Source organism: Populus nigra, chromosome 16, assembly GCF_951802175.1.
Source record: "Populus nigra chromosome 16, ddPopNigr1.1, whole genome shotgun sequence".
NCBI lineage: Eukaryota > Viridiplantae > Streptophyta > Magnoliopsida > Malpighiales > Salicaceae > Populus > Populus nigra.
In genome coordinates this window covers 2,019,127-2,040,051 of record NC_084867.1, presented here as the reverse complement: position 1 = coordinate 2,040,051, position 20,925 = coordinate 2,019,127, and the positions used below count along the sequence as shown (strand labels likewise).

Sequence of the window (20,925 nt, the reverse complement as noted above, 5' to 3'; positions counted from 1 at the left end):
CAGAAATTTGTGATTATAGGGATAATACACAAAAACTCATACTATAGATATAGAATTGGAACAACAATAAATCTACAGGGATCAAATTGAAGTTTAACCCTTAATATATTTTAGGATAATATTATTCTACTAGTGTTTTTATTATTATACAAACAAAAAAAATCAATGTACAAACAAAGCAATCCTACCATTTTCTTCCTAACAAGACAAAACCTCAATAGGGAGTCAAAAGAAAAAATTGAAACTAGATGGGTAAATTTAGATAGTGATTGTCCGTGCAGCTGGACTATATTTTTGAAATTCTTTGATTTTTTCTAGTATTAAATTATTTTTTTTTTAGATTTTATGGATATTTTGATGTTATATTATAAAAAATAATATATATATATATATATATATATATTATTTTAATATACTTTTAAATTAAAAAAAAACAGTTTAAAATATCTATGCCTCCTCCTCCTCGCTCTCTCCTTTGCCTAATTTGTCAATATATTTAATTATTTTTCTATATAATATTTTTAAAAAATTAAATAGAACAGCCTAGTGTGTGTGCATTATTATTACACAGCAAAAGGCAGAATCCCATGAAGATTGGCAGAGTAATATAATTTCTATTCCATTTACAGACACCCTTTACCAAACCCACCTTTATATTTATTTATTTTATTATCATCATTTCATTTTCTCATTACATTCATATACACCACTCTTCACAAGATTTTTTTAGTTTTTTTTTTATGATCTAAGCACAAAATTCTACTGTGGAGTCTTTCTAATTAAAACTGTGAAGAAAACCCAAATTGGGTTTTTTTTTTCTTTTTTTTTCCATAAGATAAAAAAAGCAGCAATTGATTTGAGTGTTAAGAGAAAGAAACCCAATGTCTCCTTCAAATAGTAATATTGGTATTGCTACTTGTTGTGCAAATTCTAAATTAGAATTATCGAAAACAATATGGACGGAAAAAATAAAAAATTATTGTTTTTTATTAATAAAAAAATAGAGTCATCGTCTAATATTTTGATCATTGAAAACCTTAAATGATCTAGAAATTTGGGTAAAAAGACTGGTTGTATATAGGAAAACATATCACTCATGGTATATCATGCCTAATATAAGTTGTATTGTTTGTTTGTTTGATATAAATTAAAGTATTTTTATGTTTTTTAACCGTTAGTCTATCTAAGATTTAAGAATAGTCTTTCTCGGTAAGAAAATACTTATTTTATTAGGTTAAAACTTAACCGTTCGAATATCAAATAATATAAATAAAAAGTGTCTTTTTATTTAATATTAAGAATAAATCTTACGTATAAGTTCATAATCTCATATATTAAAAAAAATAATAAATTTTTTGAAATGTATATTAAGTTCTCATGAATGTAATAAATTGGTTATTAAATTCAAAAATATATGTAAAAATATCAAAGGAAATAATTTTTTTGAGTTTTTAAAGATGCTAAATCATGCCATGATATTTTGTTTTATTATTTAAGCAAATATAATTTTTTTTGAGGTATTTGGTCATATTACACACAAATAAAAACATATTTTTCTATTTTATTTAAATAAGAGAATTTTTATTTTTTGTAATTTTTTGAATTTTTTTTTTAAAAACAAGTATATTTAATATTGAATCAACATCTTATAGTATAAGCTTATAATCCAAATATTAAATAAAATGATTGGAAAACACGTTAGGGACCCAAAAATAATTTTAAAATGATTCTCAAATTTTTTTCAGAATTTTTAGAAATTATTTGAGGGTTTGTTTGATAAAAATAAAATAAAAAAAAAATAAAAATTACTAGAAAATCAATAAGATGTGTTTATCAAACATATTTTTAGCTAAAAATAATAGGTTTTAAGAAGTTTTTCTAAGGACAAAAAAAGAATTTCCTTTGAAAATATTTTGGCCCAACTAAACACTGTTTTAAGGTTTGTTATGGGCTCAATCCAAAACCCACGGGCTGGGCTCCTTGATACAGGACCGAACTCTGAATGAGCCTCAAAAAAAAAAAAAAAAAAAAAGCTTCTCACATTTCAAAGATCAAAACCAAAGCTTTTATGAACTTCAACCAGCATCTCGGTTTTTTTTTTTCTTTAATTTTAAAACACACCCAAGGGTCTTATCATACAACAAGAACATTACGCTATTGCATTTAAAGCAGAACAAAAGGACTCACACTACCTTAGAAGCAAAAAGGAGAGACAATCGCTACTGTTGCTGGAGAACAATCAGCTGAAACTTCTTTTATGGCTGGGACAATGAGGCGCACGATGTTGCTGATGGAGAGGATGGAGGTTGCTATTTTCCGGATGTGAGCTGAAGTGGGAGATCACGGTTCTGTGGAGATGAAGAGTTACTGGACGTTGCTTGGAGCTGGAGTGAAACTGACCCTCTACTGGCGATGGGAACCTCTGCTGGACGCTTGGTAACGATATGATTCTGCTGGAGGTGCAGAGAAGGTAACACCGCTGGAAGGAGGAGCTGTCATGGCTGCTGTTGGAAGATCTGTTGAAGATTGCTTCCTGGAGCTGTCAAAAAAGGAGCTGTCAACAAATCTTTTTGTTTCTGTTATTTCTAATTATCATGCTAATAATAAGCTATTATCCTAGTCTCTAGGAATTAGTTATTCTGTTATTAAATTAACAGATCATAGCATGATTTCATGCTATAAGTTTGGTATTCTATTTCTATATTTTTGAATATATATGTGTAACGATTGCATGGAATGTATGCAATCAGTATTATTCATTCATGACAAATAAATTCAATACAATATTTGATGTCTCTTATCTTCTATCTTACTTCTTCTCATAAACACTTTTCTTTCAAACACTTTCAATTGGTATCAGAGCATTTATCTTAAAGGGACCTGTAATGGAAGCTGAAACAAGTTTCTCTCAAATTTCTTCTCCCATCTTTGATGGAGAAAATTATCAACTCTAAGCAGTAAAAATGGAGACTTATTTGGAGGCGTTGGATCTTTGGGAAGCTGTTGAAGAAGACTATGAAGTTCATCCAACAATTGCTCAGATAAAAAATCATAGAGAGAGAAAAACAAGGAATCAAAAGCAAAAGCTTGTCTATTTGCAGCTGTTTCCACAACAATCTTCACCAGGATTATATCTCTTAAATCAGCAAAAGATGTTTGGGATTATTTGAAGAAGGAGTATGCTGAAGATGAAAGAATTCGTGGCATGCAAAGTCTTAATCTAATAAGAGAATTTGAATTACAGAGAATGAAGAATTCTGAAACCATCAAAGAGTATTCAGACAACTTACTTGGAATTGTCAACAAGGTAAGATTACTTGGCACAACCTTCTCTGATTGCAGAATTGTAGAGAAAATACTTGTAACTGTACCTGAACATTATGAAGCATCCATAACCACCTTGGAGAATAAAAAGGATTTGTCCAAGATTACCTTGGCAGAATTGATAAATGTCTTGCAGGCTCAAGAGCAAAGGCGACTTATAAGGCAAGATCGAGTTACTGAAGGAGCTTTACAAGCAAAGTATACCAGTTCTGATAAGAAGAAATTCTTCAAGAAGAATCAGGTTTTAAACAGTAGTAAGACTATTGTCAATCAATTCCAGAACAAAGGAAAATTTCTTAAGAGAAACTTTCCACCATGTCAACACTGCAACAAGTTAGGTCATCCACCATTCAAGTGCTGGAAAAGACATGATGCAAAATGCAGTAAATGTCATCAAATAGGACATGAAGCAATCATCTGCAGAACAACATTTCAGAAACATGATGAAGATGCTCAGGTTGCCAATCAAGATGATGAAGATCAAATGTTTGTAGCTACATTTTTTTTCAGTCTAGACTTCGTCAGATCACTGGCTAATTGATAGTGGATGCAAAAATCACATGACTTTTGATAAGAGTCTCTTCAGAAATTTGCAAACTACTGAAGTTGTAAAGGTCAAAATTGGAAATGGTGATTATATAGTAGCAAAGGGAAAAAGAACGATTGCCATCACTACCAACTCAGGTACAAAAACTATTTCTGATGTTCTTTATGTACCTGATATAGATAAGAATTTGTTGGGTGTTGGACAATTAATAGAGAAAGGCATGAAAGTGGTTTTCGAAAATCAATCTTGCTATATTTTTTATGCTGCTGGACAAAAAATATTACAAGCTAAAATGAGAGGAAAAAGCTTTTCATTTTTACCATTTAAGGAGGAGCACACAGCCTTTCCCACAAAACTGAATGACATGGAATTATGGCATAAGAGGTTGGGTCACTGTCATCAACAGCGAATGATCAACAAGAAGAAGCATGAAGCTGTAAGAGGAGTGCCTTCATTTACTGATTTGCTGCCAAATTGTAATGCTTGTCAATTTGGTAAGCAAAACAAAAAACCATTTCCAAAGTCAACATGGAGATCTACACAGAAACTTCAGTTGATCCATACAGATGTTGTTGGTCCACTTAGCACACCTTCAATAAAAGGTAGTCGATATTACATACTTTTTATTTATGACTTCACCAGAATGTGTTGGATCTTGTTCATGAAATACAAGTCAGAAGTAGTTGGGATTTTTTCGCAATTCAAGAAGAATGTGGAGAATAAAAGCAGATGTAAAATTCAATCCATTCGGTCAGACAATGGTACAGAATACACCTCATCAGAATTCATTCTCTATTGTGAAGAAGCTGGCATTAAACATCAATTCACTGCCCCTTACACTCCTGAATATAATGGAGTCAGTGAAAGAAGAAATCGATACATTATGGAGATGGTGAGATGCATGCTACATGAAAAGAATTTGCCAAGTTTTGGGCAGAAGCAACCAACACATCTGTCTTCCTTCAAAACCGACTTCCAACAAAATTACTGGAAGAGAAGACTCCTTTTGAAGTTTGGTATGACAACAAACCTTTATTAAGTTTTCTTAAGATCTTTGGCAACATTTGTTTTGTTCATGTTCCACAAATCAAAAGAGACAAGCTTGACAAGAAGGCAATGCCAAGAATTTTTGTTGGCTACAGTGATGTTTCTAAAGCCTACAAAGTTTATCATCCTCAAACTTAGAAGATGGTTATTACAAGGGATGTTCATTTCCATGAAGAAAAACAATGGGATTGGGGAGACACATAAAGAAATGTGCAGCTGTCAGATTTGTTGCAGGATGAATTAGTTGATAATTCACAAATTATGGGCACTGCAGATTTATTGCAGGATGAATCATTTGATGATTCACCAATTAGAGGCACTCGATCCCTTGATGATATTTATCAAAGGAGCAATGTAGCTATTTGTGAACCATAAGGCTATGAAGAAGCCAAACACAATCTAAAATGGCAAAAGGCAATGCAGGAGGAGATATGCATGATTGAGAAGAATTGCACATGGAAACTTGTTGACAGACCACCAAGCAAAAATGTTATTGGCGTGAAATGAATTTTCAGAACTAAACAGAATGCAGACAGTACAATCAACAAGTATAAAGTTAGGCTGGTTGTTAAGGGTTATGCTCAAATTTATGGTGTTGATTATTCAGACACATTTGCACCTGTAGCAAGGATGGACACCATACGATTCTTGTTTGTTGTTGCTGCACACAGGAACTGGAAAGTTTTCCAGTTAGATGTTAAATCAGCTTTCCTGAATGGCATTCTACAAGAAGAAATTTATATTAAGCAACCAGCTGGTTTTGTGACTTAAGGAAAAGAAGACAAAGTTTATCTATTAAAGAAAGATCTCTATGGATTAAAACAAGCACCTAGGGCTTGGTATGGCAGAATTGATGACTATTTGACAGGTTCTGGATTTCAGAAGAGTTTGTCAGAAGCAACTCTTTATGTGAAGAGAATCAACGATGATGTGCTTATAATATCTCTTTATGTTGATGATCTCTTAGTGACAGGAAACAATATAGTGCAGGTTGCAGAATTCAAGCTAAATATGATGCAAGTCTTTGAAATGACCGACCTTGGTCTCATGAGTTTCTTTCTGAGAATGGAAATTATGCAAAACAGAGAAGAAATATTCATTTGTCAGAAGAAGTATTCAAGGGAAATCCTGAAGAAATTCCAGATGGATAATTGTAAGCCGACAGCTACTCCTATGAATCAAAAGGACAAATTCAGCAAAGAAGATGGCACTGCCAGAGTAGATGAAGAAAAAATCAGAAGCCTGATTGGATGCTTGTTGTATTTAACAACAACTCGACCTGACATACTTCATGCAACAAGTATTCTATCTCGGTTTATGCATTGTCCAACTGAGATTCATATGAGAGCAGCTAAAAGAATTCTGAGATACATCAAAGGAACATGCGGTTTTGGTGTTAAATTTTTGAAGTGTCAAGATTTAAAACTACATGGTTTTTCTGACAGTGATTGGGGTGGCTCTATTGATGACATGAAAAGTAACTCTGGATTCTGTTTTAATCTAGGCTCTGCTATATTTTCATGGTCATATAAAAAGCAAGATATCGTGGCTCAATCTACTGTAGAGGCAGAGTTCATTGCAGCCACAGCTGCAGTGAATCAAACATTGTGGTTACAAAAGTTGTTACGAGATTTATACATGGAAGAAGAAAAAGCAACTGAAATCTTAGTTAACAATCAAGCAGCTATTGCAATATCTCATAATCTAGTGTTTCATGGAAAAACTAAACATTTTAACATCAAGCTGTATTTCTTGCATGAGGTGCAGAAAAATGGTGAAGTTAAATTGATTTATTGCAAGTCTGAAAATCAATTGGCTGATCGGTTTACTAAACCACTTCCAGTAAACAAGTTTGAGTTTTTAAGACAAAGGATTGGAGTTTGTAGCTCCTCAAGCAAGGAGGAGTGTTGAAGATTGCTTCCTGGAGCTGTCAAAGAAGGAGCTGTCAACAAATCTTTTTGTTTCTGTTATTTTTAATTATCATGCTAATAATAAGCTATTATCCTGGTCTCTAGGAATTAGTTATTCTGTTATTATGTTAACAGATCATAGCATGATTTCATGCTATAAGTTTGGTATTCTGTTTCTATATTTTTTAATATATGTGTAACAATTACATGGAATTTATGCAATCAGTATTATTCATTCAAGACAAATAAATTCAATACAATATTTGCTGTCTCTTATCTTCTATCTTACTTCTTCTCATAAACACTTTTCTTTCAAACACTTTCAAGATCCTTCTCTGTTGCTGGAACAGTTGAAAATGAGATGAAAGCTGAAAAAAATCCTTCAAAAATACTCTCGACAAACCACCATGATTGAGAAGAAAGTCTTGCTGCTAAAGCTGCTCATGGTTGGAGCTATTGTAGTGGCTGAGGAACACAACCGTTGCTACTCACGGCCGAGAAGATGATAGACGTTGGCCTTGGAAAATGGATGAGCTTGCTGTCAGGGGCTGCTGCTGGAGTTCACATTGCTGGTATGGAGAAACTTCACATTAAATGGAGGCTGGAACCTTGAGGAGTTGTCACTGGACTAAGAAGGTAAAGATCTTGCAGCTGCCATTGGATTGAGAAGGTGAATCTTGCTGAAACTGGTGTGGCTTGTGGTGGAGCAATTGGCCGGCGCTGTGTTTGGTTATACAAGCTAATTTTTCTATCGTCCAGACCAAATAGGGCTCTTGATCGATGAGTGTGGAATGATCTTTGCACATCTTGCCAAGAACACTTTGAAACAACCTAAAGCATAACCCTGTCTAAGCACAACTTGTTAATTCCCATGTCTACAGTTTCAAGAGCATGTTCATGGTCAAATCCAAGGTTCATTGTTTCTTCATCCTCAATAATCTTATTATGCATTATTATGTAAGCTTTCATAATATATGCAAGTGTTTCTTCATCCTAGTATCGAACAGGTCCACATACAATTGCAAAACGAGATTGGAGCACCCCAAATGCCCGCTCCATATCTTTTCTTACAGACTCTTGCTTGCTTGCAAAATATTTTCTCTTTGCTCCTAATGGTTTTGGGATTGTCTTAACAAAGGTTGACCAATTAAGATAAATTCCATTTGCTAAATAGTATCCCATTGTATATTCATGCCCATTAATTGTATAATTGACAGGAGCAGTACGACCTTCAGCAAGTGTAGCAAAGATAGGTGACCGATCAAGAACATTAATATCATTTAATGATCCAGGCATTCCAAAAAAGACATGTCATATCCAAAGATCTTGTGAAGCCACCACCTCTAGAATTATAGTTGGTTCACGACAATAACCAGTATACATCTCATGTCATGCAATTAAGCATTTCTCCCATTTCCAATGCATACAGTCAATGCTCCCTAACATCCTTGAAAATCCACGCTGCTCTCCAATTGATAATAACCGACAACTATCGGCCTCGTTTGGTGCCCTTAGATACCAACCACCAAAAACTTCTACGATTGCTTTAACGAAAGCTCTAAGACTTTTTATCGTAGTGGTTTCTTCAATTTGAAGATATTCATCAGTAAGATCTGCAGGAATACCATATGCAAGTATTCTGTGAGCTGCAGTTACCTTTTGAAGGCAAGATAAACCAAGAATACTAAGAGCATCTATCCTTTGTTTGAAATATGGATTATGAGCTTCCATTGCATTTGCGATCCGAAAAAAAAAGACGATAACTCATCCTAAATCTTCTTTGAAATTGACTTTCAGTGAATTTAGGATTTTCTGCAAAATAATCATTATATAACCTTAACTCACTTTCCTTTCTATTACGATTGACAATATTGTGACTAGGAATAGAGCCATGATACCCTGTTCTCTGCCCTTGATTATTCGATTCTTCTTCAGCAACCACAACAGTAGCAACTTGAAAAGCAAACACGGGAGTATCATCATCAAAATCAAAAGCATCATAAAAATTAAAATTAGAATGATTCATGATGAATTTTAATGAAATATAACAAAGATTGAAGAGAAGAAAATGACGAGAAAAAATGTTAAGGTATATGAGAATATTTATAAATGGATTATTTTTTCAAATTGTAAAATCTTAGAATGTTGGCGGTAATTTTTTCAAAATTTAAAATTTTAAAATTTAAAATGTTGGTGGTCATTTTTTCAAAGTTTGAATTTGAATTTACTTTTAAAAAATTAAATTTTTAACAATAACATATAAAACTTAAAATTAAAAATATTCATATAAATAAATTTTAAATTCAATTTTAAATTATATCTTTTAACTTTCATATTACTTCATTAATTTTAAATTACTCATATTAATTATATAATTAAAACATCATAATTATATTATATAGGAAATATCTAAATTAGTTATATAATTATATTAAAACTAATTTAACATGAAATATATTACAATATAATTGGCTTTTCTAAATAGTTTTTTATTATTAAAATGTACATAATCAAAAAAGCTATATTTATACTACTCAAAAAGCTATTTTCTCCATTGCTTTTTAATATAGTATTTCTCATCGGAGATGCTCTAATAATGAACTTAATACCAAGAAATCAACTTAAAATACTAAGAAGGAACATGTAGCCTGTAGGTTCAAGACATGCACAAAACCTGTGTAGGTGGTGCCCATCTCTCCTTGTCCATTTCCATGTCAAGAGAAGCTTCTTTGTTTGCGCTTGATTTCGCATGGCATTCTCCACAGTATTTGTTTCCCTGATATGAATTTACTGAACAACACTTCAACGATATATCAGCTAAGGATGGATGGTCAGTTCATGACACCGGATTCTCAATTGTACACGAAGAGCAGCAACCTCTCTCACCATTCACATCTTCTGGGCGAATATTATGTTCAGTCAAGGATGGACCACCAGTTAGTCCATAAGAACGAGGCCACAAATGTTCCCCTACAAAATGCAGCAGTTTGAGACATTGACATTGTCGCCACTTACAAGAATGCAATAGCCAATACAAGAATTATCAGGAAAAGATGGTGAAAAGTTTTTTCATGTTTGATGAAATAAATGTTTGTTACAGAATAATATAAATCATATCTTGGAACTTTACCTAACAGCTTAAGTTATTGGATTGAGATGGTTTTTTGACATGGTATCAGAGTCTAGATGATCAAGCGGTCACGAGTTTGAATCTCACCATCCTTATTTATTTAATAAAAATTAAGCACAAGATAATGTAGATCTGTGCAAGTTTCAAGCTCAAAGGGCTTTCACTTGAAGAGGTGTGTTAAAAAATAATATAAATCATATCTTGAAACCTCACCTAATAGCTTAAGTTATTGGGTTGAGAAATATACTAGAAAATATAGCATCAAATTGGTGGAAAACTCCCTTGCAAGCAGTGCACAATCCATTCAAGGTTAGAGAAATACATGATAAAATTGTTTCTCAATTCTCAATTTCTCATAATAAAGATCTGGAAGAATGGAACCATTTTCAGAGTGGATGCTCGATGTCTCTACATCTAACATGTAAAAGGATATGGACTAGTCATTAGTGTCGTAATTTAAAAAGAAAAAGAAAATCCTTTGAAGATTTTTAAGTAACATTTTTAACAAGCTTCCCTCCTCCCTCCTCCTCCTCATCCAATGCCCTTCAACTGAAAGGTACCTTCATCAGATGGAATGGTTAAGTGGAAGCAGAACCGAGGAAGCATAGATATTAGGCATGATTGCAAAACCAAAAGGTTTTTACTTGAGAAAAATGCAGCTAAGAGAACTTAGTCCAAGAGGGAAGTAAAACAAGGACAGATCAAAGACATACTTTGATATCATGATACAGAATGCCCACTTGCAGTAGGAACTAGAACGAGAACGCGCACAAGAAAAACCTACCAAAAGAAAATTTCAGTCAACTCACCATTCAGAAGATCAACAAAAAAAATGCATTGAAAGACAGAGTAACAACTTTAACAAGGCCAAGTGGTTTTTGGCAAATTACTACCACGAGAAAAAAACAAACGAACCACTTCTCTTATCTATTCCATGCTTCAGGTTTTCCTGCTTAGTTCTTTGAAACAGCTCTCAGTGAGTAAATTTAAATTCTGCACATACAAAACCCACCTCAATTATTACCATAAACAAGATTCTTAGCACCATCATCACAAAACCAAAAACAGAGACAAAAATACATACATCCCAGATGAAGCTTGAGGCCCATCAACATTTGCGGCATCAAGAAACCTGAGGTCATCCCAAACCTCTGTGTAAGACGGTGAGTGATGCTCGCCTTTCACGCTAGCATAGTAACTGCTAACATCCTCACATCCATACGAAGAAGAAGAAAAATATAGATAATCTTGAGCAAGTGCAACAAAATTGAGGCAACAGAACAAGTAAATGGAGTTGATGCAGTAGTAGTAGTGCTGTTGATGCAGCTTTGTTGGATATGGTCAAGTTTGAGCTTTTGATGTTGAAGACACGTGTTTGAGTGTGAAGGAGGTGGAGGTGGGTGGGAGCTTACATATCCTGTTAGCTACTATAGTATGGGAGCATAAAGCAGTAACCAGGAGCCCTTTACAACTGCATGTCTGCACTTTGTTCACGTACGATGGAAACGAGATAAAAATACCCTTGAGTAAATTATTCTTCAGTCCCTATTTTTTAAATCATATTAAAATTTAGTACTTTTTTAAAGAGTTAAATGTTAGTCCCTTTACTGATAGTTTTCCTATCAAGATATCTTAGTTTTTCTCCGAAAGACTGTCAAATGGCACGTCTGAGATTAGGAAAACAAACAACATATGGTTTAAGAAAACAACTGTCAAGGAGAGTCAAGGGACTAAGTCGCTGGTTTTCAACATTTAGAGACTAACTTGTAAATGCATTAAAAAACTAGGGATTAGTAGAGAATTTACTCAGAAATCGTTGCTTGTTATGTGCGTGATTGTCTGGGTTTTTTCTGACGCCAGTTTTGGTGTTCTAATGACCAAACAATATTAACTATCGTGAAAAATAAGAGGCAAATTACACCAAAAATATGCATTAAAAAGGGAATATGTAAACCTGGAGGGTAATTTAGATTGTGATGAAATTAGACAATAATAAAGAGACGGTAAAAATTTCTCCAGCCATGTCAAAGCAGCCCAAGTTAGTTTCGCAGTGTCCTTCAAAATCCATCGAGAAAGAAAACAACCTGAGAATGTAAAGGAAACAAAATCCAGAACCTGAATCCATTGCACGGTTCAGAAATCTGAACCCTGGTCCAGGCAATAGATCTACTCCATAGATACAACTCTAAATCAGCAGTGTCTACAAGCAAGGAAGTTTTACCACAATCACAATGCCTTTGACAACATTCAGAACATACAACTAGTTCACTTGCTGATTATGTTTTTGGCCCCATAGCTTGCCGTGCATAATAATTTAAGTGATAAAATCTTTCTTCCAATTACGATCTATAAATTGCTCAAAAAAGTCAGCAAGTTACATTTGATACTAACTAGTCGAGGATCTAAGATGGTTTATCTGTCTGCAATATAACATGACAAATAGTTCGAAATGGATGACGTGAAGGGCGGTTCCAGAGACCAAAATTCAGGTTCAGAAAATTTAAAAAGCCTTGAATACTACAAGCTCAACCTCTTACTAGTACTCTACTTCTATGGCCAACTCTCTCTCTCTCCCTCCCTCTCAAGACTCGATTGCAGTCCAACTACCAATTTCCTTCTCGCCTACATGGAATGAGAGATTTCACCACCTATTATTTGGTGGCTTGACCTTGTAGATGCGAACAATCCAATTAGATGTTGTGAATGCCTCTTCCAAGTGCTCAAGTTTAATGTCCTTATTTCCAATTTCGACCCCCCTTGCTCGATCATACCTACCACAACAGAGAGCAATTACAAAAGGTAACAAAAATGAAGCGTGCTAAAGCCCCCAGTATGGTCAATTTCAAAAGGATGCGAGTCCATGCAGGGTAATCACCAGGTAGTACCTTCCAGAAATACTCATTGCCACCCAACAAGTGCAAATGCTAAACAACTTGCGAAAGAAAAGACAAGAAATGTTTTAACTTACCCTGGAGGTTTCCCATATTCTGTTAGCAGCTCTCCAAATCGATAGTAGGATAGCTTGTACCTATTCACCAACAATCAATAAACAATATATAACTTCTCTAAACTACAAAAATTGCACCACATTGGGTAAAACATGATTAATATATGATCTTCAATTCATTGAAGTTATACTTTCTCAATGTTGGAATGCCAAAAATTTCCTCGAGGAAAATTATTGTTCTTTAGTTCACAATAATGTCAAAGGTCAAAATATCAGATCAACTATAACAAAGACCCTTGCTTATGGGAATCAGGCCTGTAAAAAAACTGGGAAATTTCCTTGATAAAGTAGTGCAATAAAATAATCAAGAAAGGCATAGGAATAGCCAAAGACACTGGAAATGACTAAGGCATGCAATTTTTGAGGAAAAGGAAAAACTTCCGTGACTTTGAAAAAAGAAAGATTCAAAACCAAAATACTGGCAAGTAATTTTTATTAAATATTACAGAATCCAAGCTAACAGAGAAAGCAAAAGTGCAGAACAAAGAAGTATAGGAAGCAATAAGAGAAAAAAATGTACACCACGCACACATCTTTTATTAGAAGGCATGTTCTCACACAGAAAAGAAAGGCTGTTTTGGCACTACTATTGAGATTTGTTGGCCTGACAGCCCATAAGTAACTATAGCATTTGCATGAGAAAGATATCTAGATAAACTTATATGATTGTAAATCTTTAAGATTTTGGCGTGAGTACGCGACGCTCAACTCAGATTCTTTGTCCTATCTTAAATGATGCATGCAATGCCCTCAAACAGAGGAAAGGAACCCTCAAACTCCTCACTCTACAAGGTATCTGACAATTTTTGCAGTCTCTCTAGGCAGAACTTCCAAAGAACCATGTTTCAGGTTATATTATGAAAAATAAAAAATAAATAAATAACAAATACTAAAGATAAAACAAGATCGATTGTGGAGTTCACATCGTTCTCATCTTGCAATTTTCTTTAAGATGAAAATGACTAAGATGCGTAAACTTACATGAGACAGTTCAACATCTTGGGAGCTGCACCTTTGTCAACACGATATTCCCCATTGACAAGATAGTCAGGTTCCTTAATTACTGGGAATACTCCACCTCCAATTCTCACCATCCACAAAAACCTAGTGCAAATGAATAGCTTTATTAGACACACGAAAATTACATTACCCACAAACATTAAGAAGATTGGTGCTATCAAAGAGAAGCTCATAAGCCATGAATGAGAAAAGCTAAGGAGGACCATATTTGAAAGCTTCTGCGATTGTCCAACAAAAGAAATGTTACATATAGTCTACGGTTTCAAAGGGGAAACAAATGAATTTAGGATGGCATAAAACCACTTCTCCAGTCTTCAACAACTGAATGGCATCAACATCTGAATTTAAGATTACATTAAACCACTCCAGCACTCCCTGACTGGGCAGGTAATGTCAATGGCATATGCTAAACTATTCAAATTCAAATTATTTAGAAGAAAGCAAACTATAGACTGTTAACTGATTTGGGATCTTATAAAATGCAGATCACGTTCAATTAAAAACATAAACTAGAGCCTTACTTGTTGATATCATCAGAAGAATACCCTGTAACACCACCAAAGACAACTAGTACATAATCCACATCAAGTGATCTCATTATCTCATATGCCTCATCTTCATAAGATGACATTGCACGGCCAACAGTGGCAATGTGAGTATTGTTCCAGGTATTATTGTCAACAATAACTGTTCTGTTCCCCATGGCAGTGATCTGATACCCATAATCCCACCATGACATCACCTTAGCATCTGGAGGAGTATTCTGTCGAAGCCAATAGTATGCCTCACGGTAATCATCAAAGATGACCCTGTTACCATGGGCACCCCTTGCAGCCAAGACAATTGAGGGAGATGAGTAGGCCTCTGAGGTCACCCAGGTACAATGTATAGCATACCTACTGAGCAAGTAAAATGCACCGAAAAGCAATGCAATAGCACCATTTCTTTGAAAAGGCTGAGACTGATCAGGCAAAGCCTGCTTGCACATCAAATACAACTTGCATTATTTTATGGCAACAACCAGAATAAAGCAAAGGGAAAACTTGCTCCAATGCAATAGCATTTGATAGGAGTATTATTCAAAAGTTGTAATAGTCCAGATGTACTGGAAGGAGCGATGACCAGACACCAAATAATAGCAGCATTACTGAAATTAGAGATTCGTAATTTATTCAATGTTGTAAAGCAGCTCAAAAAAACTACTTTCTTACCTATTCCATGTAAAGGAGTAGACAAGAACATTGAAATTATTAAATAAATACAACTCCAAACTCTTAAATATACAGTAATTAATATCATCAAAACTAAAAAGAGATAAGAACAGCAATGTGAGCCAATAGTTTCCTTAGAAAACATCAGTAACAAAAAAATCTTTCATACTAAATGGATGAGTTGTCTTAAGATCAGTAGCAGGTCTTAGCATGAGTAAAACACATCCTTTTCAGACTCTTAAAGCAGAGTTTAGTATGGCTGAATAATAATGAAAGGTATGCCAAAACCAAATTTAAACCTTATCTCACAAGTGAAGCAGCATAGAAATGTTACTTAGATCAGCTGGTTTTCTAAAATATTTAACAAGCTTATTGGAACCTTGATTTTGTTCAACATCTTAAGGACAGTTGACACAAACCAAGAGAATAGAGAGATTCATTTCAGCCACAAGACTACCAGTTGTCTTCATGAATAGTCAAAAGAATAGAGACGACACAGTCCAAATCAAGTGTAAAGAACTCACCTTAGAAGAACCCTTCCCACCGCTTGTTCCTTTAGCAGAACCAGTTTGGGAAACCTTGCTCTTAGTCCTTAACAGTGTAGTCAAATTCTTTATTGTGGCAGAAACAGCAATGGCACTAATGAGGCATACCGCAGGCGTAGCAACAAGAATTAACCGCACCATGACACCAGCAAAATACATGCTTGTAAGACCATACATAACTATGAATATTGTGGCATCTGACAGCCGCTTGAAGCAGAAATACAGACCAGCAGGGAAAAGGAAAAGCAGGATATGGAAATCAAACATGAAAGATGACCAAGCTGTTGGCTGATGCTCAGAAACAGATGCAATGATGGGAATGTGATCCTTGGCATATGTTGGATCCAACAGAGAGTAAAATCTGCCAGTCCACGGTGAAATATACCCAGATGCTGTGCCAACTCCGAGAGCAATAGCGCCTACACCTACTGCGCATGTCACAGTGATCCTCAAAAAGGCTTCAAACTTCTTTTTGTCACCTAGCAGGTGCTTAACCCAACCTAAGAAGTAAAACACCTGTACAAACAGTTCAGGGTCAGTGCATATCCAAAGAAAATAAGCATTTTCTACTCTGACTAAATTAGTTATAACTTGTAATGGTAGTATAAACTATCTTAATATCATTCACAGTTATAGGCATGTAAGAATATAGATGAAGACTCAACAAGTATCGAACTTTAGCAGTTTTTGTGAGTATTCGGCAAAATCAAGTGAATGGACCTGATAGAGAGACTAAAGCAACACAAATAACATGTTTAAAATGTGATGATTTCAAAACAAACAACATATTCAAATTTCAAAAGTTTTAACACTCGTGCAAAACGTCATTTTTTAACTTAAGAAGGACAGCAGCGGTATCAATTAAAGGACTGTCAATTCGTAATACTGCATTTAAGAAAAACTTCTGTTACTTAGCCTCAAACTTTTCCATAAGAAACCAAACATAAGACAAGCAATTCAAGCAAACTACACAATTCAATTTCAAATCCATTACAGCAAGTAATAAGTAAAAGAAGAGATTAAACATCAAACCTGCATTAAGAAGAACACACCCATAGCTGCCATGTGCTCCCCAGATTGCACATGTTGAAACCCAACAAACCGAATCTGCATAGCAAGCAACATTCCCAACACATACATGGAATTATAGGCAACATACAACCTCATCGAATACCTCCCAGTAATCAACAACACCAACACATAAAGTGGAACCAAATTAATAATAAAAACATAACCTCCCCAAGCCGAAACCATATAAAAATACCCAAAAGCCGACGCCACTCCCCACGCTAAAGACCCCGTATTCACTGCCTTGACAAACAAATAAAAAGTCAACAACAATGCGAAAATCGCAACCCCCTCATTATCATAAGACCCTGCAACAGATCGCGATATATAACCAGGACAAATCGCAATCAATACAGCAGCAACCAACCCAGCACCAGTATCCCATATCTCTTTACCGAAAAAATACGCAACAAGTGTAGTATTCGACGCGAAAAATGGTGCCGTTAACACACAAACTTCACGAATATGAACAGCGAAACGTAAGAATCGGAGACCCCAGTACATAATGGCTGCAGTAACCATTAATCCAGGATAAAGGGTTCCTCCAATGATACGTCCAAGAGGGTACCAACTCTCGGAATCGAACCAATTCCAAAATTCATAAAAACCTTTTTGAGTTAAGAAGAGGGTAGTTCGATAATTAAAATATGGATCAAATTCATGGATCATTGACTCATAACGTAAGACACTAAACAAACGAGTAATGAAAGCTAAAACATAGACCAAACAGAGGATTGAGACACGGATCAGAAGCTCTTGTTGTTTGGTTTTGAGTTTGAATGATTTGAGTGAAAGAGTTGACATCAGATCTGATTTCACAGACAGTGATGATGACGATGATTTGTTCGTTACGGGTTCTGTTTTGGTGACTTCCATTGTTTGGTCTTTTTGAGAGAAATTGAAGTGTGTTTTTGCGACTTCTATGGTTTTAGCATTTTTAAGGTTTCATGCTGATGGAGGGAGAAGACAGAGTGGAGCTTGAGCTTTGGGGTCTCAAGGAGATGTGATATCAGATATGGACTCGTGGAGGGTTAAAGCCCTAATCCCTAGAGAGAATGATTAAAGCAGAGGTTAATTATGGTTTTTAAGAGGATCAGAGATGGTATGGATGACTTGTCAGTTTGTGATAGGATATACTTTGATCAATCACAAGAGGAGAGAGATAAGATTCAAGACTAGTATTGAGTTGGGAATTTGGCATCTTATTTGCTAGAAATTGGATTAGGATTAAAAAAGAAAAATAAAATAAATTATTAAAGGGTTAGTGATTGGATGGCCTTGCATAGAAAAAGCCCATAACTAGCTTTTCATAGTTGAGATGGAAAGGAAAATCTAAAATTATACCTTAGTCCCTATATTTATGAAGAACAAACAAACTAGTCCTATTGGTTTTGAAGACTATATAGTAATCGCTTAACTCATATTTTAGTTTATTAAACATATCCTTCCTTCAATTGTTATTGAAGCCCAAAATAATACGACACTTTTATTTGAAAAATAAAATATTATTTTTACGTGTAATTCTTGGTGTTTTTATAGGATTAATAACTTAATATGTCCTTATATAATAAAATAATTCTTTAATCTATCATCGTATAATAAGAAAATTAAAATTTGTTTTTGCAATGAGTATGTAATAAAGGACTGGAGCCTATAATATATGCAAATTCATAGTTTTTAACTTTTATCATATGTGTGCTTGTAAAACTGATGCAAGGAACTAATAAATTTTCAAGATTAGCCTGTTTCATTGTAAATTTTCAAAAGAAATTAATTTAGTTAAACGTTTGTTCTTGAAAAACAACCATTTTTGCTTGAAGAAACACTCCTGAGCTCATGACCAAGTGTTGGAGCAGGACCGGCCCGGTTAATTACAGAGAGAATTCTTTGGGCTAAGACAACCTGGATAAATAAAATAATCTAGCTATGAAGAGTGTAGTTTAATCGGTTAAATTTTAAATTTATTTTTTAAAAGTTATCAATTTAAATATTATAAACCTCAGGGTTATTGAAGGTTTATTGGTCGTTAATTTTAAAACCTCAAAGAATTAGTTGAAGCCTGCATAAACAAACCCGGATATCTACAGATAAAAAAAAAAAGGAGTAAATGAGACAATCTTCTTAAAATTAAGGTGGCATTAGATTTATTGATGATTGTCCCGAAGGCAATATGGAAATAAAACCATGATAAAAGGCTGAAGTGTACAACAAGCTCGGAATTGGAGATTGAAGAAAATTAACTCTGTTCATTGTTGGATTCTTGACATAAAAACATCTCGAATAATTTGATCTAATAAGTGATGATCCATGCTAGGGCCATGAATCTTAACATGTCTGGATTTTCTCTTAAAAAAAATCCTGTTTTCTTCTAAATTACTTATTCTGGATTTAGTGATAGATTCTGGTTGCATGAATACAAGAAGAGCAGAACATGAAATGATCGATACCAGACGATGAGCTGAATTCGACAAACAATGGATTGATGATCTCGGATTAGATTTCGAAGTACTCGATGAACTTGGAAAGCACTATTTTAAGGTTTTTATTATTCTCTCGGAAAGAACGTGAAAGCAACCAAGAAAAGAAAAGAAAAACCCTCTCAGAACATAAAGATCTACTAAATTGATTATTCATGTTATATGTTATGTTACAGGTTGAATTAAATTTTTTTTAATATACAAAACAAATATTCAGGTATTGCTATTATTTTTCTAGTAAAAATTAAAAATTATGTGAATATTGAACCCATAGGTCTGATAGATCCAAATACAATCCAGACAACTGATAAGAACATACAAAAATTCAAAACATCTTTTTTAAAAAATAATATTGAAACAATATTATATTAGATTAACTTGAGTTAACCTATTAAAAAAAATTAACAAGAAAAATTAACATGAATTAACTTGTTAAACCCATAACCAAGGTTATAAGATTGGAATAATCTCATTAAAAGTAAACAAAAAAATTAACCTAGGTTAAATTGTATTAATCTGTCAAACTCACAACCAATATTATGAGACTGTGATAACTACATAAAAAGCAAATAAAAACAAATTATGAGGTCGAAATTTCAATAAACTCATTGTTAAATGTTGAAAATGAAAAAAAAATCTAAAAACATGGCACAATAAAACAACATGAATTTACTTGGATTAACCCATAAAATACATGACTAGAATTATAAAATCATAATAACCTCATGGAAAGCAAGTCAATTATGAAGTTTAATTAATAATCAATTTAATGTTAAAGAATAAAATTAAAAAAATACCAATTAAAAAATAAAAATAAAAAACTCAAATCAACTGAATTAACCTATATATCATCCTAGTGTTATAAAAAATCATAAGCAATTTTTTTAAAATAGATTTACACTGCATTAAATATTTCCCTCCGGCAATAATCGTGATTTTTATTTCGAGGGTTTTTGGGAATTAACTAGCTTAGTTGTCTGCTATCCGTCATGTCAATTTCGCATGAGCTTCTTTCGCATCAAATTCATGCATTCGTAATTGAAAACATTAATAAAGCAATGATTTTTATTTGTCAAGGTAGTATTGAATGAGTTTCTTAATAAGTTCTAAATCAATCATTCTAATTGAGATTTTGGAGGAAATTGCAAGAGTTTTTACTATATACAAAGATAAAAAAAAAACAAGAATGTAACATTGAAAAGACCTATTAAATAATATTAAATAGTAGAAATAGCATGAGAAACCTCAACTCTCCAAAATCTCTCAAGAATTATGATTGATTACTATGTGGATGGATTAATTCTAGTATAAATAGCATGTGTTCTGAGGATAAGGAAGTATTAGCAAGAAATGGAAAGGCATAGGTTTCACAACCATCCTTGTACATTATAATGTAAGTATATGTTAAATTTGCAATAAAATTTGCAGTAAGTACTTACCTAATCAAAAAATGATAACTATGCAAATAACATGTAAAAAGCTAGAAAGAAAGTAATGATGGTATAGGGTGTATGAAGGTTAGGCTCCGCAACTAATGACAGATGAGCAAGTTTATATGAAAAGAAGATTCCTAGTAATTTACACAAGATGGTTAAGGTTTATGTGAATGAAAGAATGATTGTATGATTTACAACTCCTT

The 20,925-nt window shown here is 33.8% G+C and overlaps 1 protein-coding gene and 1 pseudogene across 1 annotated transcript; both read right to left on the bottom strand.

The window, feature by feature from the left end:
• Positions 1–7,270: 7,270 nt before the first annotated feature.
• LOC133676003 (uncharacterized) lies at positions 7,271–9,521 on the bottom strand (annotated as a pseudogene).
• Positions 9,522–12,271: 2,750 nt separating this feature from the next.
• LOC133675517 (dolichyl-diphosphooligosaccharide--protein glycosyltransferase subunit STT3B-like) lies at positions 12,272–17,960 on the bottom strand. The gene is made up of 6 exons (XM_062096923.1): positions 16,774–17,960; positions 15,721–16,257; positions 14,507–14,961; positions 13,947–14,069; positions 12,927–12,986; positions 12,272–12,729 (listed from the first exon to the last, which is right to left on the bottom strand). The coding sequence occupies exons 1-6, from the start codon at positions 17,683–17,685 to the stop codon at positions 12,600–12,602; spliced, it is 2,217 nt and encodes a 738-aa protein (XP_061952907.1). The 5' UTR covers positions 17,686–17,960; the 3' UTR covers positions 12,272–12,599.
• Between the last annotated feature and the right edge of the window lie 2,965 nt (positions 17,961–20,925).